General features: G+C 39.2%; 1 protein-coding gene across 3 annotated transcripts in view; it reads left to right on the forward strand.

Annotated features, from left to right (window-relative positions):
* The window catches only part of C20H12orf50 (chromosome 20 C12orf50 homolog), a 31,342-nt gene extending 10,875 nt beyond the window's left edge, over window positions 1-20,467 (forward strand). Inside the window, exons 5-13 of one of the 3 annotated variants that reach the window (XM_036170202.1) lie at window positions 428-505; window positions 586-699; window positions 2,924-3,034; window positions 12,180-12,284; window positions 13,442-13,558; window positions 14,905-15,009; window positions 15,271-15,474; window positions 17,237-17,329; window positions 20,142-20,467. In XM_036170202.1, coding sequence (XP_036026095.1) covers window positions 428-505; window positions 586-699; window positions 2,924-3,034; window positions 12,180-12,284; window positions 13,442-13,558; window positions 14,905-15,009; window positions 15,271-15,474; window positions 17,237-17,329; window positions 20,142-20,167 — 953 coding nt within the window. In that variant the 3' untranslated portion in view covers window positions 20,168-20,467. Of the gene's footprint in view, window positions 1-427; window positions 506-585; window positions 700-2,923; window positions 3,035-12,179; window positions 12,285-13,438; window positions 13,559-14,904; window positions 15,010-15,270; window positions 15,475-17,236; window positions 17,330-20,141 lie in introns of all 3 variants that reach the window. The other 2 variants (XM_036170201.1, XM_036170203.1) reach the window with 2 other exon arrangements.
* Window positions 20,468-24,994: the final 4,527 nt, after the last annotated feature.

Raw genomic sequence — 24,994 nt, forward strand, 5'->3', positions numbered from 1 at the left:
TGTCTCTGCCCTGGAATGCATCTCTCTGTGGGTACCAACTGTCATAGCATCCGTGCTTAGGAATATACAGAAGTCTTCACTGTTCCCTCTGCCTGTTATCATTTCTTCCTCTCTCATGCCCACATGCTCTACCACACAGCATCTCAGTGGGTCTATGCTTTCAGCTTCTCCTTTAAGGACATAGAGCATAAAATATATAATTTCTCTTAGATGATTCTTTCAAATACTAACCATGGAAGCATTTTGAAATATGAATTTGTTATTTTTTATTTATTTATCTATTTTTAATTTCTTTTTTTACTTCAAACATTAGATGAAGAACAGTCTAACAATGAAAACAATATTTGGGATTTTTTCTTTCTGATTTATAAATTTTCAGATTATTTGAATTTGGGACAATTTAATTTTTAAAAAATATATCCTATAGATGCTTCTAGTTTATGGACAAAGACACCTGAAGAAATTGAAGAGAAAAGAGCAATAAAGGAGATGTGTTATAAATCTGGTAAGAAATCAAACAATTGTGGAATTTTCAATGGTTGACATGCTCCACATGCTAACTATTCTCTTCTCACGGGAGTTTAGGTGAATACTATAGATTCCATGCTCCTCCAGACATTTCATCGTCAAAAAGCGTAGCTTCTACGCCAGAAAAGGAGTTAGAAAAGCCTTTGGAAAATGGCAGTGAATTGCAGGAAGGTAAGAATCGAGATGGTAATATTCAAGGTGACGTGTAGGAGATACTTAGTGAATAGACCCTGAATTATTTAGTGCAGTGTACGCTACAGCAGGATTAAATAATAAATAATACATCTGGTTTGTGAGTGAGAAGGAAGGTTTTTACTGGATGACCCAAATTTCCTATGAAAGGATGCTGTTAGTGTAATGATGTTTCCCCAGAGGAGCCGTGAAATGAACAGACTTCGCAGATACAAGCGACCCTCACACACCACACAGGCATTCTGTAAATAGTGTGCCTTTCTGTGTCAGTGGTAAATCTTTCTGTGAGACAGAGCTTGCTGTTTTATTCTGAGTGGAAAGGGTAACCCAGGTCAGTGTGGACAAAAGTGAGGTGGTGAAATCATGTCAGTGGAAGAATGCATCTCTTGAATGAATGTTGTGTGTCAAGCAATTTTAAGGCAGTTTTGATGGACAAGTCCCAGACTCTCTCTTTCATGATGCATTTCTTCTGAGCAAGTCTGAGTTTGCTTTTGGTCAGCACCTTGTCCTTGAAGGCAAGGCAAGACAAAGAGCATTGTATTGTGTATAGGACAGCAGAAACTTTTTTTTTTTTTAATTTTGTTTTTCGAGACAGGGTTTCTCTATGTAGCTTTGCGCCTTTCCTGGATCTCACTCTGTAGACCAGGCTGGACTCAAACTCACAAAGATCCACCTGCCTCTGCCTCCCGAGTGCTGGGATTAAAGGCGTGTGCCACCACCATCTGGGGAGAAAAGCCGGAACTTAAAGACAAGTCCAGGAGTGTTGAAAGTTCATGTAGGTTTCCTGGTTTCAGAGTGAGTTTGTGTACACATTGTAGCAATAGAAGAGAATGCCATTGCTCCCTGATCTCTAGGGGACAGGAAGGAGGGAGGGCACACAGAGAGAGGAGCTAGCAGAGAGAAGGGAGAACGGAGAAAGAGATGAGGATGGCTGAGGATGATGGGAGGCATACAGAACAGAGCACCTGTGCCGCCCTGCCTCCAAGTGGTAAGCTGTTTAAATGGCTGACAGAAGGTGGCAGCAATAGACCAGCAGAACGCGGAGCAGACTGCAGCCTGTACTAACTAGATGCCAGAAACCTTAAAACAGGCGAACAAAAACAAAAGACAAAGTTACCAGTAAAAATTAAAACGGCAAGATTGTAAAAGAAATGATGTATATATTTGTATACATATACATATTGCCTTGTATTGCTCTCAGAAAGTTAATCCCTGAACTCCCTGATTGCTTACATCAGTGGTTCTCAACTTTCCTAATGCTGCAACCCTTTAATCCAGTTCCTCATGTTTTGGTGACCCCCCCAAACATAAAATTATTTTTGCTGCTTCTTTATAACCGTAATGTTGCGACTCTTATGAATTATAATGTAAATCTCTGTGTTTTCTGATGATATTAGGGGATGACCCCTGTGAAAGGGACTTTTGATCCCTAAGGCATCATGACCCACAGGTTGAGAACTCCTGATTTAGATTGGCAGTTAAATGTTAATATTTTACTACTTCTGCGAGTTTACATACTGTTAGAGTAAGTGTGAACACTACCATGACTATTTTCTGAACTGCTGCAAGTGAAGATATGGTGCTCTGTGTCCTTACACAACTACAGCATAAATTTTAAAATCAGGAAATCTCCTGTGTTATTGTTTATGGGTTCCCTTCACCAGCTACGTTTCCACAAAGTGAATTTACTCTTTCTTGGCATTTCTCCAGTCCAGAATCTCACACTGCTTTAGGCTGCTGTGTATCTTTTCATTCTGATATCAACAGCTTACTTTTAAAGTAGATTATTTGGATATGTACAATGAAATTTAGAGAATAATTATCAAGTATCAGGAATAATGACTCTAATGCTGTTTGCTAAATTAATCATGAAGAGATGGAAACAAAAGAAATATTTCAAATCCACTACAATAAAACACCAGATAAACTAAACATGTTACACTCACACAATAGTGTAAGATTGTTTAAACCTCTCATTGCCATTTAGTTACCAATGCAAAAAAGGACAAACTACTGCTTTTTTTTTTTGTTATTTACCAAAATTAGCTTGAAATAAATGGGCTTATATATTGTTCACCAGATCATTATGCAAATGGTGTAAATATTAGTGTCTAAGCTACTTAACTGTCGTCATGGATTCTATCACAATCTTGTTTATAATGTAAAGGTGGCTGGAGTGACTTTTTATTTCTTCCTTTTCTAGGAGATGGTCTCACAGTTCCAACAAAGTTTAGCCTCTTGGACAGGCCAGGCGAGGCAAAAACATCACTGGATAGGAAACCAAGGACTGACATTGCTACTTTTGAAAATGGAGGTGAGCTAGATGTTTCAAAATGGGTTACTTCTGGAACTGAATTTTTGTCCTTAGGCTTTTTTTCTTTCCTATTTCCTGTTTGATGCAAGGTTTGGAAATACTTCATAAAATAAGATGCTCTGAAAGGCTGGCATCTGTTCCATATGACTTAAAAGAATTTACACTCCATGTAGAGGGCAAGATATTTCAGTTTCCATACCATTATGAGAAATCTGGTGTGGATGTGTGTGTGTGTGTGCTCAACTTCAGGATATAATTCAGATATTAAGCGCATGCAGTAATATACTACTGAAGAGGCAAGTGCAGGAGACTGGGTTAATAAAAACTTGGAGAAAGTTATGTCAGTTATGTTCGAGTATATGTATCATTTACACCAAGACGTACATTATCATTGTTTATCATAGCTTAAAGATTTGAAGACTATATTGCTCATTAGAGTATGGGAAAATCTCTCTGTTAGAAATGCTAACTTCTTGAAAAGATGTAGACACCTTTTTCTGATGCAGAAAAAAATTGACAGGAAAAATGTATGTCAAAGAAGAAAGGAGGCCGAGAAAAGTGCAAACATATACCATCAAGGCTGGAGCACGCTGGAGACGCTCTCCACAGGCTGAATTTCACCTGTTTCCAGCCATTGTCTTTGGTCAGCCATTCCTCCTTCTGCTAATTTCTTTCTTTTTTCTCTTTCTTTCTCTGTAGATGAATTTTTAAATGGTCTTATTAAATAAAAAACACAGAGCCAAATATAGAAATGAAAGCCTTAGATCAGGAAAACAGTGAGAGCCACCAGCCAGCCTACACCACCAACTCTGCAGCTTCCAAATGCCAGACTTCCTGTCTAACCAGGCTTTTATTGCCTTGCTGTCCTGCCCTCATTGGCTTAGCCCAGCTACCTCACTTCCTCTTCCTATTGCAGCTCTGTCACTTTCTATCTCTCTGTACAGACCTCCAGGTCTCTATGGTTGGTACTGGGATTAACGGCATATGTCACCACGCTTGGCTCTGTTCCCTACTATGGCCTTGAAGACATAGAGACCCTGCCTGCTAAGTGATAGGATTGAGGGTGTGTGCTACCACAGCCTGACTTTTGTGTTTAATTAAAATGACTTGCTATTTCCTCTGATCTCCAGGAAAACTTTATTTATTAACATACAAATAAAATATCATCACATTTCTCTCTTTCTTTTTCCTTCTTTCCTTCCTTCCTTCCTTCCTTCCTTCCTTCCTTCCTTCCTTCCTCTCTCTCTCTTTCTTTCTTCCTCTTCTTCTCTTCTTCTTCTTCTTCCTCCCCTCCTCCTTCTCCCTCCTCTATATCTGCAGTAGACTCAGTGTTATCATTGGTTGCTTTGAAGCAACACATTCTAGCTCTAGTGAGAGAAAGAGAAAAGCTGACATTTTGTACTTGGGCAAAATATTACTAAACCATCTGGCTTTTTTGGTTGGGAAAAAGTTATCTTCAGTCATTAATGAACTAACCCTTTCATGTAAAACATCAGCTTTCTTCATATATATTTTTTGCTTCCTTGAGACTTAGGAAGTATTAGAATGACATTGCATTTCCATTATTCTTTCTAATAATACTGTGAATAATCAACTGTTTAGCAGCAGTACTGGAGGATGTTAAACCTCTCAGTCATCTGGGAGAGGGGATTCCTGAAATAGTGAATCTTCTTGATTCTCCAGCTGTCATAATAGTCTTTGTTCAATTACAAACATTCCCAGGGTGTCCATATATGCTAAATTGATAATTTGAGTCTTCTAAATAGTTGATAGAACATCTTGAGAGGAAAAGTGGTACATTTTACAGTTGTAGCTAGTGAGTCCATATTTAATTTAAACATGTGAAACATTGTTTCTAGCTTTATCATTTTTAATGTCTTCTTGAACTTTGAATTTAATGAAGCATTCTACTCTAAGGTATATAGCTTGGGAAAAAATTTCACATGCATACCCATCTATGTAACTGTACTTTTATGAACTTATTGGCTACCTTGACATACTCTTTTGTCAAGTTCTGTTATATCCCAATACCACTTCCATCAGCTTTTTATTATCAGTCACTAAGGGACTAGTAAAGGCAATAATCACATCTCATTGATAATCACACTCAGATCTTTGCCTCCACAGTTTAGTTTTACATATTTAATTGCTATTTAAATGGAAATGTATAGTTTGGCTTCCTTCAGTTTGAGTATTTTAGTTTAGTATTTAAGTTGAATTGTATGAGATATATCCACATAGTTGAATGTTGCAGTAGCTCTTTGACATTGCGGTTTAAATTTCATACACATACATAGATATGCATATAAGGAGAGTGCATATATGCATTTATATGTACCTATTTAAAAACATTCTAGCTGGGTGGTGGTGGCACACACCTTTAATCCCAGCACTTGGGAGGCAGAGCCAGGCGGATCTCTGTGAGTTCGAGGCCAGCCTGGGCTATAGAGCGAGATCCAGGAAAGGAGCAAAGCTACACAGAGAAACCCTGTCTCGAAAAAAAAAAAAAATTCTATATGTGCCTGCATTTCTTTCCGAACACACACACACACACACACACACACACACACACACACACACACACACACACACACGAGAGGAGGTGGGGTGGGGAGAAAGGATTCCCATTATTCCCAGCAGCTGTAAAGTCGGCATGAACATTTAATGAGCAAATATCAAACTGTCTATGTTTTTACAGAGAAAATGGAATCTGGAAGCATTAGGTGACTGCTCAGGCTGTGTCACTCGGCAGGAGCCAGCGTTAGGATTAAGATCCCTAGAAGCTCCCCTTGCGTTAAAGAGATGGCATGATGCGGCAATGTCCTCCTGAAAGTCCCATCCTGTGGCCATCTCTGCATGAAAACACACGCAAGGATGCCGAGCATATCACCTCACTGGAGGAGTGTGTGCAGCTGAGAAGTCTAACTTCTCGCCCCTCTGTGTGCTGTTTTTGAAAAGCACCAGCAGTACCAACAGTAGACATCGTCTCTACCTTGGGGCTCTTCTGTTGGCCAGCTTGTGATACCTCATTTTAGTTCACATTTCCCTGGTGATGGATGACATTGAGCATATTTTCAGGAGCTTATTGTCTACCTTGAATTCTCTTTTTGTCAAGTTGTTCTATCTTGATACCACTTAACGGTCATTTTTTATTATGAGTTACTCTAGAGACAACTGGATCCTTCCTGCTGACCCAAAGTCTTGCTTGCTAATCATCCCTCTTTGCCCTGCTCCCCCACTTCTTTAAATAAAATTCTACCTTCTCTGACCTTTTAAATAATTTCCCACTACCTTTTTTGTTGTTGTTGTTGTTTTGTTTTAATAGTCATGTTACTAGTTTTTTTCTTCCTTGCTGTTTTACAATACTTAGATAATTTTCAATTTCCTCTGGGTTTTGATAAACATTTGAGTTTTTGGGTTTTTTAGTACACCTTTTCAGTTTTTTTTTTTAAGATTTATTTATTGATTTTGTATACAGCATGTATGACTACAGGTCAGAAGAGAGTAGCAGATCTCATTAGAGATGGTTGTGAGTCTCCATGTGGTTGCTGGGAATTGAACTCAGGACCTCTGGAAGAGCAATCAGTGCTCTTAACCTCTGAGCCATCTCTCCAGCCCCACCTTTTCAGTTTTAATCAGATGCTGGACATTGCAAGTGAAATACTACCTAAAGTCTGGCTGAAGTTGTTTTCTCTTGGAGAAGCAAGTGCACCCACTATGAGGTGTGACTTTGAGGCTTTACTGAAAGGGACATGATAGGTGATGTATTGTTTGTCCTGTCTTTCAAGTTACAGTGACCATTTCAAAGACAAGACAGTCACTGCTAAGGCACAATCTTTCTGGCTTTCAAGCTGAGAGATTACTTGGTTTAGTCATTAAGATCTCTCTACTCTAGGAAGGCTTAAAACTCCAGATTTTGCCTCCCAAGCAGTGCACAGCTGTTGAAACCTCTGAAGAGGGCTGGAACTCTTAAGGCTACTTATTTTTTCCAAGGATACTTTTTATTGTTTGAGGGTACCATAAATACATATAATATTTTTTATTTTTATAAAACCTACCCCAATTTGCTCCTTTCTAGTTCCTTTCTGTTTGCCCACACCACACTTTTCATCCTAGCTTCGTGTGCCCTTTCTGAAAACTCACTGAGTTGACTTGGTCTGCTTGTATGTGCATGGGTCTACACCCATGGGACTATCCCTTGGAACATAGATAGTAGTGTCTCTCGGATCACATCCTTGAAGAAAACTCACTCCCTATACTTCAACAGCTTTCACTTTGTAATAGCTACTCAGCTAGGGGTAGGACTTCATGAGCCCCTCTTTCATCCATGCTGGGATCTTGGTTGGCCTGATCTTGTACAGGCCTTGGGCATGCAGCCACAGCTTCTGTGAGCGTGTGTATGTGTCCAGTGGTGCTGCCACGTCAGGCAAATATTGTTTTCCTGCAGTAATCCACAACCTCTTCCTTTCACAATTGTGCTTCCTTCTTTCACATGATTATGGCTGAGCCTTGGGTTGAGGGAGTATTGATATAGATGCCACATGCAGAGCTGAGCACTCTACTATCTCTTATTTTTTTCCATGTCAACTACTTTTGAGTCTCTGTATTAATCTCCATCTACTGAAACAGACTCTCTGTCTCTGTCTGTCTGTCTGTCTGTCTGTCTGTCTCTCTCTCTCAAACTTGTAATGAAGACTGAGAGTTACACTAATCTATGGATATGAAAATAAGAACAGTTAATGGGCAGTTTATGACTATCAATTAGCAGAGTAGTTGTACTAGGTTCTCCACTAAGGCCGATGACACAGCCAACCATGATTTTTGGCCCTGTTAACTGTACAAGGCATGAGTTTTGTTTTATGGAGTGCTCTTTAAATCTGATGAGAAAGTGGTTAGCTCCTCCCGTACCATCTGTGCCACTTTTTTTGCCAGTGGGCAAGCCTTGCCAGGCAAACCTTTGCAGTGTATAGGGCTTACAGCTTGGTAAGACTAATGGTACGATCCTTCCCTTATAGTGTACAAAGCACTGCCCCCCCCCGCCCCCAGCACTACGAAAGCCAGCCAACATAAGCTGAAACTCTTAATGTCTTATGATCTTTAGCAATAGGATCTTACATCAAGTTCTGGGGCGGGGCAGGGGGTGGTGGTAACCAAGACCTTTTGCCAACAATGCTTTGGGAGGATTGGTGATATCTCATAGACCTACAACTCATAAAGAGGGAACCCATACCTGGCATTGAACTTTTTATTTGATCACTTATATGTGGTAACTCTGCTTAAATTCTTTTTACATATGTATGTGTGTACGTGTATAAGGAAGTATCTTATGAAGCTTATTCATTAAGTCATCCCTGTATAGCTTTTTCAAAGGTCGTTAATGTTATTTATTCCTCCTCACATTCATCCCTCTACCCTGCCCTCCATTCTACCCTACCAAATCAAACCCTTCCTGTTCCATTATGCTCCTTTTCCCTTTCATGATGTTTAAGTTCCAGTTCCAACCACCTTCCCTTGAAATCGACTCCCCACGGTCCCTTACTAGTCATGTGACTTCTCTGGGTACTCAAATCAAAGATACATGTCTAAATGTCCAAATCTGTGAGGGTAAGCATGGCATGCTTGTCTTTTGGGAGTGTGAACTACATCCCTTAGAATGATTATTTCCAGCTCGGTCCATTTACCTGGGGATTTCTTTTGTTTTCAGCTTAATAATACTTCAATGCACATACCTACAACGTTTTCACACATGACCCATTAATTCATTTATGGCTATTTTCATTTGCCGAGTATTGTGAATAAATAGAGCAGCTATGAACACTGATGAGCAAGTATCTATGGAGTAGTATACTGAGTATTTGGGGTATATTCCCAGTGATAGTACAAATGAATCGTGTAGTAGACCTATTTCTAGCTTTGGTGAGAAGCATCTGTAATGATTTTCAGAGTAGCTGCACCATTTTGGAAGGCACCCGTGTTAACCACAATGCACCTAGTATAGCTGCACCATTTTGTACTTCCCCCACCCATGGACAAATGTTCCATTTTCCCCACATCCACACCATTATCCTTGATCACCATTTGCTTTTGTGATTGTAGCCTCTCTGACAATGTTATAATCTAGATTTCTAGACTCTCACTTTTAGACATCAAGTGAGTGAGTTAGAAATTCAGGTTTTTAGAAATTCAGGTTTTATCTAGTGAAGGAGACTTCTGTGGTGGGTCTTCCTCTTTTAGATTTCCCTCTCAGGTTTTGACTTTCTACATGGGCTCAAAATTTAAACTCTTTCTTTATACTCTAGTTGCCAGGTGATGTCTTGTTGGAATGAGTCGGAAATATCGTCATGGGAGTTGTGATGACTGTGGTACTTCATTCCTTACACAAATGTTAGTAGACTGTAGACACAATGTATTCTTCTGTGCCTCCACTCTTCTTATCCATCATGGGGCTGAGCATTGGGGTGCTGACCAGTCAGTTAATTTTGAGTATTTTATAACTTTTTTTTTTTTTTTGGCAGAAAAAGTCTTCTAGTACAAGCTGTAGCAGAAATCAGAATTACTTCTGAAAATTTATTATTTGTTTTATATAAACTTCAAGAGGCCAGAAAAGGATATAATTACTATAGATAAATGAAAACAGAATGACTGGTAGATATACATCAGCAAATACCTGAAGAACATATTACTACATATTTACATGCATTTAATGACCAGGTGAAAAGAAGCATGTTTACTGAATTTACTGATTCTGGAAATCAATGTATTGAACATGGAAACTATCTCTAAATAGATAGCAAATAGTGTTTTTACATCTAGGTTAAAGACATGAATGATAGGTAGAATTTTTCTTCAAGTGGGGAAAAACTTCACATATGATATAATTTGTGAGAGGAGCCTTCTTTTTTTTTTTAACCTATTATGTTTCAAAATGATTCAGTAATGTGTTCTTACTGCTAAACCATGGTAAACACGCACTGAATTAGTAGTCAAAGTTGTAGTAGGAGAAAGAGTATAGGGAGATAATAAAATTTGAGAAGTCATTTAAAATACTCAAGAGAGGCTCTGCTACATAAAAAAGTTCTCCATATATGTCAGCTATTATTATATCATTATTACTGTGTCTATTTTTTAATTTAACTGGTTATTTTTATTTAAAAGTTTTTGAAAATTTCATGTGAATACTGTATTTTCCATTCTCCCATTTCCTCCTCTGTGTCCCCTCGCTCCTTCACAAATCCATGACTTATTTTTCTTTATTATTGTTTCATACACACAAACACACATATGTATGTAGGTGTGTATGTATAAATACAGCTTGCAGAGTCTACTTCCTGTTGCTCATATATACATGTGTTTAGGGCTGACCTCTTGGAATTAGATAACCTACCAGAGGCCTCATCTTGGAGAAGACTGAGTTTCCCTGTCTTAGCAGCAATTCATTACCTAGCTTTTCATCTAGAGGGGGAGCCTTGTAATATTTTCCCCATCTGTGTTGATGTGACAACTGGTACTGTCAATGTGCAGGATTTCTTTAAGCGACCGTGTTGTCGATGTTGATGTTTCCTGAGTGCGGTTTCACTGTCATATGTAGAAAATACTGCTAGCAAATATCCTGGTCCTCTGACTCTTTACATCCCTCTTCCATGATGTCCTCTGAGCCTTAGGTATAAAGGTTATGCTAGAGATAGGTTTGTAGCTGGGGACCCCACCATCAGTTGTTCGCATCATTTTGACCAGCATGGCTTTCTGTAGTGGTGACTGTTTGCTGTAAAAAGCAGCTTATTTGATGAGAGGTGAGAGCTGTACTTATTCGTGTATAATAAGTCTTAGGAGCTTGTATTATTCATGTATAATAAGTTAAGAACTATACTGGTTTAGGAAAGTGGAACAAGTAGATTCCACGACCTTACCAGGCACAGATAGTTGGCTAGGTTTTCAGTACCAGGCATGAATTCCCTCCTATGAGCAGGATTTAAATCCAATTAGATGATATAAGTCACTATCATTCCGGGATATAAGTCACTGTCACACCCCTGGGGGCATCTTGTTGTGTGACTTTTTCACAGGTTATTCCATAACTTTTTTTTTTTTTTTTTAATGTTCTCTTTACTTTTGTTATACTGGGGCTTGAGAACCTTGTTCCTGCTAGGTGAGGGCTCCTCGACTGAACTGCATCCTCATCTGAATATTCTTTTCTTTTTCAAGACAGGGTTTCTCTGTGTAGCTTTGCGCCTTTCCTGGAACTCACTTGGTAGCCTAGGCTGGCCTTGAACTCACAGAGATCCACCTGGCTCTGCCTCCCGAGTGCTGGGGTTAAAGACATGTGCTACCACTGCCCGGCCTCATGTGTCTGAAATCTAAGTACCTCTACAGCACGATGGGAGCTGTAGACAGGAGAATCCTTGGAAACTGGCAGGTTAGCTAGCCTGACAAATACAACAGTAAATAAGAAACACTATCTCAAACATGGTGGGAGGTGAAGAGCTGCACCTGAGATTGTCCTTTGATCTGCACTGTAGCACACACACACACACACACACACACACACACACACACACACACACACACACACACACACACACACACACACACACACGTGTGCACACACAAATGCATGCACGTGTACATGTATACATAAACACATCACACATACACAGGAAAATGGTTATTTAAAACATAATTTTTTGCCTAATAAGAATAAATTTCATGGTGAAGGTACTATAAATCTTATTTGTAGCATTTAAAGCTAGCATGTGTATTTATCTTGAAAAAATGTAGAAGATCTTTAAGGAAAACCAAACTGCTTTCCTATATCTGGAGATTTCAACTGAAGAATAAGTTACATTTACTGTGAATATCTCTAAAGATCACTATGCTAGAGGGAAGTTAATTTTGTTGAATATGTGAACTTTCTTGCAATTATCTATATGTCAGTTTACATACTGGCCACTCAAATAATATAGCTAATACACATACACTAACCTAAGCATCTCTGATAGAATGTGTCGAGATATGGGGGTAGCATAATCTGAGACATGTTTAAGCGAAAGTGGGCACCAGAGATATTGTGGGGATCATTCCTGTATTAAAAGGTAGTCATGTTCTTCTTGATGCTATTGCTGCCCCTGACTGTGAAATGTCATTCTAGGAGGTGACTGCTATGCTCCACAGAGGATCATATTTCTTGGAGTGGATGAAAGTGAGGCATTAGCCGAAGCGAAAGAAATCACCTCAAAATGCTCAAATGTCAAAGGTAATGAGTCATGTGATAAAACAGACCCATCTGTATGTTGGGCAGATAAATTAAATGAACATCTTAGTTGTTATGGAAACCAAATGCAATCAGAAAGGTAATATATCGTAAAGTACTGAACAGGACACGAGAACCCCATGGCTCTGAACTGGCTATGCGCCTAATTGTTTTAAGTTTTATAGCCTGTTTCCTAGTCTGGAAAGTTTGTCTCTTGGACAATGACATTCCAAGGGCTCTCTCTTTCAGCTGTAAGGTTATTGGCCTCCTTAAATGGCAATAGCAAGACCTTTGATTTTTTTTCTCTTTTTTAGCAACTTAAAACAGATGGCTGAATTTCCTTAGAAACATTGTTCGTGAACATTTTGAAGAGATCCATCCTTGTGATGACATACCCATTACATAATAATTGCTAGGAACAATCTGCGAATATTCCAAAGATAAAGTAAATGTCTCCTCTTGAGCTTTGTGCCACTCTATCAATCGACAGCTGGGAGTGCTCTGGTGGACAGAGGTGTAGGAAAAGACATTTGTGTCAAGTTGTTGAGTGGAAAATTATATGTAAATCTGTTTCATATTCAGAGGTATTTTTTTCCCTAATCAATCAAAGAAATTCTTGGGGGGAAAACCCCCCAGTTATATTAATTTGGAGGCCACTAGCAGGCTCTGTATGAGTGCCTAAATTTACTTGTATTTATAAAGTTCTAAATTCATCTCTTCAACTGTACTAGCCCCCACACCAAGTAGTAAATAGACACAGGTGAGTACTGGCTATTATGTGAGACAGCACAGAGTTAGATCATTCTCATACTTGTGGATATGGATAGTCCCTCTGCCAAGCACAGGTCAAATGAAGATGGTCCCATTGAAAGTGTCTTGAGAACTTAAATGGGCGTATTCCCTGTAAAATATACCATCCACTTAAAATTTTCAAGGAGATGCTAAAACACAGAAATCTCGCTTGTGCGTTTCCACTTGTGCATGGAAAGGATAGCTGTAGTTTGAGTTTTTAAAGTTTTATCAGTACTTGAGGGACAGTGTGTCAGTGAGTTGATTTTAACCAGGCTTTCTAGAAAATGGCACACATACGTAGGAGGTGTGCGCATCTGAAATGTTTCTTTTACTAATAATTGACCTTTTGTTTTCCTTTGCTTTAGAAGAGAGCAAGGACAGTCTACACCCAAAGCGCCCCCTAACTACTCGCCTAGTCCCTACAACACATATATTAAATGCTACTGAGAACATCAGGATGAAATACAGAGAGAACCCATCTTCAAGTAAGACAGTGCTTCTACTTTTAGATCTTGAATTTGTCTGTCTTATTATGGACATATTTTTCTTATTTGCAAGAGAGTTTGAAGAGGAAAGACAAAAGAAAGAAAAGGAAAAAGTGTGGATTGAAAAATCTGCCATTTGAAGTAGTTTAAAAAAAACAAAACAAACCCACAATATTTTTCTTCTAAGTCCAGAGTGTGTGATAGGTCCCAGTCAATAATACCCACTAGTTTAAGGCACATGTTCCTGTACTGGTAAACTGCTGGTGCAGAAGGTCATTACCATGGAACACATTGGCAGCTTTGTAATTATTATGGATCATTTTTCTCGATCTGGCTTCTCTTGGGTGTTGGTGCTCTGAGCTGCTACTTTGATGGGATCTGCTTTATTCCTCCTCTCTTTCCCCCTGATCTTCATGCCATTTGCTGAACTCTTGTTAATATTATTGGTTCTCAGACGCTGAAGGCAAGGCGAACCACAATAGCTTCCGGAAGGAGACCCATGTTAATAGTACTTGTTATAACTTCGGATGGTAGCATCTTAGGTGTGGGAGCTTGGGGGCGGTGTCTGGGGAGGAGGCAAAGATCCTGAGGGCTGAAAGCTTGAGCTACGGCGAACACAGATTTATTAGCCTGCTAACGGAAAGCTACTCTAATCTGTACACGGACACTCGTTTTTCCCTGGTAGTCCTTTGTGGTGGTTAGCAGAATGCCTCTACAAAATTGGTTTAAGAATCTCTGAAAAATATTCCTTAGGAAGCCTCGAGAAACTGAGAATGCATGTAGAAATTTTGATATGAGTGTATCCACGTAGCGGGAGAGGAGCATGACTAGAAGCTTCCACCTTCTTATAGTCAGCTTTGCTCTACCGGAACTGAGTAGTCAGTCTCGTACCACTTTAAAAAGGATGCGGAGAAATTCAATAAAAGTGCTTCAGGTATTAACCTAACTCATTAAGAAACAGCAGTTTGGGCTTAAAAAGTACACAAAGATTCATTTTGAAGATAACAATGACAACCTTCGAATGGCATCATGTGTGGATTTGTAATTATGATTGGAGTGCACGTTTGTGCTATTTTAAGGAGCCCACGCATTCCTTTGGAGAACAATAAAACATTTTTTAAAGGGAAGCAACTCATCGAAGGTTTTTTTTTTTTCTCATTAATGTATTTCTAAGGGGGATTTCTTTTCGACACTTAAAAACCAGCCACTCTTTGTTCTGAAAGCTGGTTTTAGAGAGGTACACTTTTGCTTGATGTGAGAATGCACAGATAGGTAATTATCACCTCAGTAATTCTCACATAAAAGCATCTCTCTTAAAAACTGTAAAAATTTGTATCTCCTCCAAGTGAATGATGTCCAGCCAGTGAGGAAGCCTCATTTTAAAGGTGTGAAGAAAAGAAAATGGATTTATGATGAACCAAAGAACTTTCCTGGCCCTGGAATGCGGAGAGGTAGAATATCTAAATGTTTGGTATTTCTAATTATAATTTTCACAGATATTAAAAATCAAATATTTTCCACTCCAAAGAAAAATTATTGCTGTATAACTTCAAGTCTACTTTAAAGGTTACCCCAGCTCTTCTCTCTGAATGCCATTCTTTAACTTAAATTTTCTTTGATTTTGCTAGCCTATGCTTCATGTATTTATTTTTTTTTTTTTGAACATGAGTCTGTCTTGTTTCATCCCTCATCTCCGCTCTCTTGCTTTACAGCAGTACACACCCCAAATCCCAAACATAAAATGAGTTACCATCATCACAATAAAAACCGAAACGCCGAGAACACCTCCTACATGCATGTCCAAAGAGACCCGGTAAGAACGGTCACACTGAACACCCCTCCCCGAAGCAGGCCCACAAGTGGGTCCTACAACAAAGCTGACGTCAACAAGGAGCCCAAACTCAACCTCTGCCCAGGTGAGGTTCTTTATTGACGTGGTTCACTCTTGACTGCACTTTGCCTTAGTGTAGGATCTCCCCCACGGAAACCGATCGGCTCTCCTCCCTCTCGCTGCTTTTAACTGGACCGTCGTCATTGTAACGTCCGCGATCCTAAGCAGAGGAGTCATGCATGTTCTAAAGGACATGGAAGAATCCTCATGCTGGGTGCCGACACCGTACCTCCTTAGAGATTTGCGTCCATGTACTGCACTTTGTCACCCTGGGTAGTTTTGTTTCTCTGGGGAGGATTCTTTTTCCGAGGTTGACATTTCCTCGTTCCACTAAATGCACCATTCAATTACTACTGTCAGACCACCACCCTGTCATTTCTTGAGGACATCATGATTACTTTCCGAAAGGGTTAGTGTGAGGGTTAACAGCAATATTTCTGACAACCTCTCCTCCCTCTCATCATGCCCTTCTAAATCATTTCATCATGTCATAGGCAAAGGCATGGTGTATGTCAGGAAGTATAAGGCCACAGGAGAGAACTTCTTTGTCTTCCTGCTCAAGATGAATGGTGCTCTTCCGAAGCTGGGTTTCAGTTCTCTGTAACTTACACTGTAGCTTCGTATTCACAATGTAGTTTGTGAATTCCCCTTCTCGAGAACTTTTGGAAACCTAGGCAAAGACTCGTCTGTCTTTAACAACTTAAGTAGACGTTTCACTTCAATTGTTTGTTTTAGACTATAATGGTGTATGGTTGTGTCTAAGCAAATAAGTGTGCACTCAGAAGAAACTTGTTTTAATTGTATTGCTATAGCTTTATATGCTGTTTATTCTTTTTTTGCTGTAATACTGGGGTGGCTATGAAAACTACAATGCATACTAGCACAGTGCATTGCCTAAGTCCAGATCTGTGTGAACTGAATGTGCCACCCACTATCCTGGACTCTGCTGTGCCTCATTCGTGTAAATATCAACTCACAAAAAAGGACACAAAAAAGAAAGTTCTTGAGATTTATTCTGAGTCACACTCTGAGAACTATAGATGTGTGGTAATAATCCTGAGAACGAAAATTTAACAGTGTTAGGGAGGAGCTCAAAGCATGTCTTTATAGACAACTTATTCCGTGTGTCTGTGTGTGTGTGTGTGTGTGTGTGTGTGTGTGTGTGTGTGTGTGTGTGTACAAGCCTGCTCTTGCTTCCTGAGGCCTCCAGTTCATGATTCCGGTGGTCACTGTTTTTACAGAGGGCATTTCCTGGAGGCAAATGTGGGACTTGTTGTCTTTAAAGTAAAATTAAAAATATATTTACAAAGTAGGTTATGTATTGTCTGAAATGTTAATTTTCTCTATTTTTTGAGATCGTATAATATAAGTATATCATCTCTCCCTTCCCTTTCCTCTCTCCAAGGCCTCCCACAATCCCCTCTTTGGTCTCTTTCAAATTCATGGCCTCTCCAGACACTAGTAGGACAGTGCGTTAAGTTACAAAAGGAAGGTCATGAAATACTGTATCCAGACACTGTTCTGTCTTCTAGATTAGCCTCATGGGATTGAGGCTTATTTGAGGAAATGAACAGTAAATTAAGAGACTTGTAACCATGCTTGCTGATCACTTAAGTGGGCTTAATAAACTCACTTGAATCTCTGTTGCTTTAGTTTTCAAATGGTAGAGGAAACACGTGGAGGATAATCCTTACTGCTGAGATATTTGTAGCTTTAGAATGCTCTTGGAATATAGTTGTTTGAATTCGGCAATATTTGCAAGCAGTCTTTCCTTTTTATTTTCTCAGATAAACATATGTCAACATCATATAATGGTTCAGCCTGGCGAAGAAGAATTCCTTTTTCAAAAACATATTCAAAAACGGAAAAGATATATCCAGGTAAATATCCACTGCTGACTTTAATGTGCCATGTAGTCCTGGAAATAAATTACAAGTTCTTAAGTCAAGAAACAGATTTTAAAACATTTAAAATAAAAAAAAAAATTTCAAGATCATTTAACTACATATAAGACCTGGAGAGTTAGTAGTGCCCCAGTACAGTGGCAAGTTAATATTACTTTATTTCATGGTGTTCAGGTTTACCTATTTATGTGTTATCAGAAAACCTTGGATATTGTTTTTCCTCTCCATCAAACACAGTAATTGTAATAATTACATATGCTAAACTACTCTTTGCTATAATACAGTGCAAATATTTTGCACAAATAAGGTATTCTCTCTTGCTGTATTTACCTTAGACAGATGTAGGCTGGTATAGGCTAGCAGTCCATGAATTTGATTGCCAAGGAGGTATCAAGTGACTGTATTGTCCCACTTGTTACGTTATACTCACTGAGGGAACAGGAATGTTGAGAATCTCAGATGAGACATTTGTAGGGATCCTGACCACAGATAGGTCTTTGCTTAGAAATTAGTTACAGTGAATACAAATTACTCCTCAGACAATTGAATCTTTCAGAACAAATAATTCAGATAGGGACCCTGTATTGTATCTAAATGAATACCCTAGTATTTTTAAAATATTCTGATGCCATAAGCTTTTATACCAGGGCCTTCCAGCAGGTTCACATGAAGACTAGCTTATTTTCCTTCCTTCAGAGTAAATGGCTTAGATGACACTTCTTAAAACCTCATTTGACTTCAACTGTGAGTCAGTACCCAGAAGCGGTATACTGTTACATTTTGGAGACAGCTCCTAGTTCCCCTCATTTTCCAAACCAAATCATGCTTCGAGAGAATATTGATACGGTATTATTTAACTGAGTGAATTTTCTCTTAACATGGGCTGGATTGTCACATGTGATCAAGCATAATTTGAAAGGGAACAGAGGAGGGAGAAAGCAAAAGTAATGATACAATGAAAATACTGGAAGGAACTAGGCATTTCTAAGTCACGGCTTTGCTTGCTGTGGTTTCCCTCTGAGAGAGACGCATTTGGGATGTTAAGGATGTGCTCTTTCCCCTCATACTGTCATAATTGTGAATTTTGTACCCCAGTGCCTCCCTCCCCCAAACCAAATTGTTAGACAGCAGCAGGAGAAATATCTGGGGGATGGAAAAGTCCCTCCAAATGTGAGTGTGTACCACCTCCATGTAGTACAGAATCCAAGCATCCATGCCGGGCTACATTGTACTTCTCCGGTTCAGGGCATGGAGAAAAGCTCTGAAAAGAATGTCTCAGGGCCATGTGGTTAGGGGAAAGGCAGGCCTCATATCACATGGGAGGTTGCAGACTGCTTCTTGAGAGTTCTAAGTGTCAAGGATACATAGGAGGGCATCACACAGTCCTGTGGGAGACAGCCCTTGAGAAACAGAGAGATCACAATATGAATGCGTGAAGTGTTCTGGCTACAAGTGAGGGGATGAACTTCAGAAAGACATGTTTGTTGTTGAACTCTACTGGGGTGATCGTGGCACTGAGCTATGATCTCAACAGATGGCCTCTGACAGAGATGTAAGTACATACCAGCCCGGCATCCAGGGAGCAAAACCTTGTTCATGAAAGAATGATCTGCAATGCCATCCCTGGGGAGCTCATTAGAAATGTGGAGTCTCTGTATTATTCCTGCTGTGGCAGGATCCCATCTTACCAACATTGCCAGGTGACTGGGGTGCATGTTAAAGTTTGTGAAACCCTAGGCAGGTTAACTGGCTTACGACCCAGCTACATCAGGAGTGTGGAAATTATGTATTCTCTCTTTGGCTGCCACATGGCAGCTACCATTGTCCTTGACCCATCCCAGAAATTAGGAACAGCCACACAGAGTCTGGAGCTGGAACAAAACCCCAAGAAAAACCTTTAAATGTGACTGAATTATGAAATCGAAGTAACTAAGAAATTACCAAATTCAACTGAATTTGTCTACAAATCCTCAGGAATGAGGACTTATATTTAAGGTCTATATATTGTAAAATACTTTATAAAATGAATAATATTTTACAAACTGCATGCATGTTTTCTTACTTGCTTTTGATTGAGAAACTAGTAATGCCCCAAATTCATCCTTTTGGGTTGTTGTCATCCTCAGAACGAAAAGAGAAAGATTAGCTTGTGTTTCTTCCCACACATATTCTTGCTAGGGTGCAGAACAGGCATCGTGACACTTCCCATTGGACAGATGGATTGCTGGAGGGAAGAGACAGAAAACACAAGCTGCCACTTGCCTGTTCCTTGGAGGCTCTGGCAGCCAAGACCAAGGAAATGTAAACCGACCCCAGGAGTCTTTTGGGAGAATGTTGCAGGATGCTGAGGGTGCAGTGGGAGAGGAGAGGAAAGAGCTGGTCGCCTATGAAGAACAGGGATACAAGCTGAAGGGGGCTGGAGATATTCTCATTACCAGCCTTCCCTTGTGGCCACATGGCCATTCTGATAGGGACATACCAGAGTGACTATGGAAGCGCCTGTCTTCATGTCATAGAATATTCATTCCATTCATTGTGGGTGTCCTCTAAATGTAGACTTATATGCAGTGTTAATTCAATCTCTCACCAACCTTCTATCTAAAATGCAACGCTGAAAGAGCATGGAAAAGAAACCTAGGAGGCTTGAATAACATTAAAAAAAAAACTTAATAGAACACTAAGCTTGGTTTTGTTTTTGCCTTTAGATTTTATGGTAATTAACACAAGAGATATGAATTATGGATGCTCCAAACCAAAATGTAAAATATTGTTGGTGTTTTATTTTTAGAGCCAAGAAGAAATGGAAGTAAGTAAACTTGGAGGTTGAGAGAAGAGAGAAAAATGGAAAAGAGAAAAATGCCAGCCATCACCTGATTTACAATCAAAAATGAAAATTCAAAGAAAGAGATATTCAAGTACTCCATAGTATATAGTGGATAGCCAAGGATGATAAGATGCAAATTCTGAGAATATGATGCAGGGAGAACATTGTGCTCTTGCAAAACTGATAAAATGCAAATTGCAAACAGCTGACTGTTTATTTATGTATGTCTGGGATTCATTCAATACATTACCGCAAACGTTTAATAAAATTTCAAAGTTTGACAATTAAAATCATTCTTTAATCGTAAGCAAGTTAGATTGCACAGACATGTTCTGATCTCTGCTGTTTGTGACAGTCTCTATGGAAAACAATTACCATTTTCTTTCTTTTCCTAGATCTTCAACAGAGCTCTCAGCAATAACTCATAAAGCAAACACAAATTCAACCAAGTCCCGGGCTTGCAGTTGGTGATGAATCCCTTGGGGGAATTTTAATATAAATACCCTTTGATGTATGAGAGAGAGAGAGAGACAAAGTGGGTTTATCAAGCAGGGAAGTTGCTGAACAGTATCTTTTAATTGACAACTGCAAAATCTATCTGCTGAGAGGTGCTACACTCAACACTGAAAAGGGAACATTTTCCTGTCACAAAAACAAAAGTTTAATGATTATAACGGAGCAAAGGAGGTTCTTTTAAAGAATAGTGAACTGATGTAGTTCCCAGAAGTATTACTGAAGTGAGATGCCAGGCAAGTGGTGTCCCAAGCCTTTCCATCACACACTCAGGAGGCAGGGGCAGGCAGATCTTTGAGTTCAAGGTCAACCTGGTTTACAAAGTGTGTTCCATGTCACTCAGCGCCACACAGTGAGATCCTGTCTCAAAAACAAAAGCGACAAAGTAAGGCCTCACCTGGGAGCTTTTTATTATTACTTTTTCATTTTAGGATCGTGGAGTCCGAATAATATATTTTTAATTTAATGTTTGAAAATATTCTCAAAATTACCCATTTTCAGTGTGGCTAAAACAAAAATGTGAGTGTTTAGTTTTCAGTCTTAAAGATCAATGTAAGGCTTTTTTTTTTTTTTAATGAAACACTCTAACATTTGCACTTGTGTACAGGGATAGCTTGCTTCTATTTGTATACTTTTCTGATTGAGTTGCCTCTTCATAGTTAGGGGTGACAGCATCATTTCCTGAAGTGTTTTACTTCAAACAACACTTTCCATGACACCGTTCCCATTTGTGGAGTGACACACTCCAGTTCTGTTCTAATGCACGCCATGCACCCATTTTCAACAACAGTGGGTATGTTAATTTTGTTTTTATGAGTTGAGCATAGAGAAAGGAAAACTATGTAGATAAGTATGTTGACAAAGCAGATTTGAGAGATATGTAAGAAAACATCTCAACTGAAAGCTGCCTAGTTGGAAGCTGATGAGGGGACATCATAAACTCAAATTTAACTAACAGACCCATTTAGTTACAATCAATGAATAATGACTAAAGATACGCTTATATGGATATTAAACTATGATTTTCTAAATAACTCCTAAGTCAAAGATGAAACAATGTAACTGTTACTATGTTTGGTAATGGATGTTAAAAGTTCTTAACCAAATTAGTGGAGTGCAACTCTCAACAATCCCAGAAAAGAGGAGTCTCTTAAATTGATGATGGGTCTCTAAAATTCTACAACAAACATATTCATTGCCAATGATAAGGAATTCTCAAAGTTGGAAATAAAAACAGAGTTTGAGGTTTGGGGATTTAGCTCAGTGGTAGAGTGCTTGCATAGCAAGTGCAAGGCCTTGGGTTCGATCCTCAGCTTTAAAAAAAGGAAAAAAAAAAAAACCAAAACCAAACAGAGTTCGATATCACTGCCTCAGTTTGCTATTTTGCTAAAATTCTCCCCCCCCCCCAAGTCAGGGTTTCTCTGTGTAGCTTTGAGTCTTTCCTGGAATTCGATTTGGAGACCAGGCTGGCCTTGAACTCACAGAGATCCACCTGCCTCTCCCTCCCAAGTGCTGGGATTAAAGGCAAGCGCCACCACTGCCTAGCACTAAAATTCTTAATGGGCAGTGTCAGATGAGAAAAAAAAATCAATTGAAATTAAGGGGAAATTTTTATTGTTCTTAGGTGATATTATTTTCTATCTAGAAATGCCAAAGTACTTAAAAACTATCAGAGGTTAGCAAATTTTGCATATTAGAGTGATAGAAAAAAAGTCAATTGCCATTTTTTTGGTTTTGTTGTTTTTCTGTGTTTATTTTTGAGATTGTAATTTATAGTAATGCTACTTCTCTCCCTCCTTCCCTCCAAACCCTCCCATATACCCCTTCGCTCTTCTTCAAATTCATGGGTTCCTTACTCATTAGTTATTGTGGCATACACATATGTATTTGTATGTACACATATAAAACTCTTCTGTCCATATAAGGTTACTTGTATGTATCTTTTCAGTGCTGACCACTTGGTACTAGACAGCCAATTGGTGGACCCTTTCCTGGAGACACTCACCCCGTCCTGCTTCCAGCTTTCCTCAGTTCCTTGTAGATTTTGTGTAGGACTGACGCCCCTTGGGCTTTCCTCCATCCAGTCTGGCACATCTGCTAGTGTCATCTTCCTTCGGGTTACATTTGGGCAGTCATGTTGGTGAGACTTTATGGGAATAGTAGCATTTTTTATAAATTAGCACACATGTTTAAAACAAGCAACACAGGTGAAAACAGATAGTTTTTTAAAATGTTTTAATCAACAAAGATTTAAGGCATCAGGGAGCAAAATGAACAAATAATTGCAAAACAATGTCATTCATCTACTAAGAAAGATGAATGACTGTCATGTGTGGCATCACGGATATATCTGTAGGACATTATGTGACACAAGATAAGCCAGACACAGAACATAGGTACCATGTTGTATCTTTCATGTTGTGAGTAAGTAAAAATCTTGATCTCAGGATAGCAGCTATTAGAAGTTGGCAATTGGATGCAGGGGCTGGGGGGGGGGGAGCGCTGAAGAAAATTTGGACAAAAAGTTCCAAAATCCAGCTAGAAGGAGTAAGTCCTAGTGCTCTCTTGCATAGAAGGGCACTAGAGTTCACAATCATGTAGGTTATGAAGCGATAAGCTGCTTGAAACTTCTAATGTAAAGAAATGACTGGGAGCTTGCTAGTTCATTCATCAGGTTCTTGTCTCCAGGCCTGTTGACTTCAATTCTTACTCAGGGGACCAAATGTTCAAGGGAGAGAATTGACTCTGGAAAGTCGCCCATGATTTGACCAGTGAACGCTGCATTTATTGAAAAATCACAATACAGTCCTTTAATGTGTGCAGTTGTAAATTATATGTCTATTGAAGATAATAATTGTCTGCCAACTGACTTCTTCAATACCATACCCGTCAAAATCCTCTGGTTTTTCTCAGGAAACCTCAAACTTATTCTAAAGTAAATATGAAATCCCAGAGTATCGAGTGTTGGATTTCATAAGCAGCGCTGTTACCGTGTGAGAAAGGTCACAAGGCATGACAAAACTCACTATCAAGAGTTTTATTAGGAGAGGGGACAGAAGAGAGTGACCAGGCCTGTGGAAGATACATGGGGGGGGGGGAGAAAGAGAGAGGGAGAAGAAGGAGAAGGAAGAAGAGGAAGGGGAGGGGATCTGTGTCTCTGTGTACCACTTTTTTTATGGATTCCCCTGCACATGTGCATATGGGCTTACTGAGCTGTGCCACACATGCGCAGATTGCATGACCACACAGCGCACAGATTACATAGAACATAAGGCCCCTTACTTGGCTACTGAATTGCACATATGCGGTCATGTAAATGGAGGAGTGGCCAGGAATCCCAACATCCAGAACAGCTTAAGATAATTAATAGCAAAGAAGTTTAAGATACGGGTTTGATGTGAAGAGCAAGAGTGATCTTCAAACTAAAGTTACATTTTAATTTGTTACTGGATATTATAGGCACTGCTATAGTATTTGAGACGACATCAAAGAACAATATATAAAACATCTTACATCAACTTTTGTGCCTGTGTAAGGTGATGTACATCAAGGAAAGCATTTCAGATAATGCAGAAGGGAGTGACTGCTAACTAAATATGAGGGAATTTTTTACCTATTTGTGGGGAATGAAGACAATGGATTCTTAAACTTGAACAACAACAACAACAACAACAAAATGGATTTTCAAATTAATCAACTACTTATGCAACAAGTTGAACTAAAATTCATAAATGTTCTTTGTTGTACGTGTACCTGAGTCAGAACAAGTTTATAAGTGAATCCCTGAACGAAATTTTGATGAACTTAAGTTTACAGTTGTGCTTGCCAATATTTGAGTAAAGGAAAAATAAAACATGTTTAACCTTTTTTTAAAATTAAGTTTGAGTAAAATTTAGTATATTATTCCTACACTTAGGAAAAAAACAAACATGAAATTAAAAAAAAAATGCCAGAAACACTGCATTTTGTACAGTGATCATCCATGCTCCTTTTTTTTGGTGGGGGGGGGTGGAGAATTGATTTTTATAAACAAGATTCCTCTGTTCTCAGCCACCCTGGCTGTCCTGGAGCTAGCTTTGTGGACCAGGCAGGCCTTGAACGCACAGCATGCTCTTAAACTCACACAGAACCTGGCAAAATAAATGTCCCAGTAAGTGAAAACACATTTGAAAATATTAGGCATTGACCTCTGATATATTTGAAGACATTGCTCCCCCCCCTTTTTTTTTTTTTAATTTTTTGGTTTTTTTGAGACAGGGTCTTTCTGTAGTTTTGGTGCCTGTCCTGGAACTCACTCTGTAGAC

This window comes from Onychomys torridus, chromosome 20, assembly GCF_903995425.1.
Source record: "Onychomys torridus chromosome 20, mOncTor1.1, whole genome shotgun sequence".
Classification (NCBI taxonomy): domain Eukaryota; kingdom Metazoa; phylum Chordata; class Mammalia; order Rodentia; family Cricetidae; genus Onychomys; species Onychomys torridus.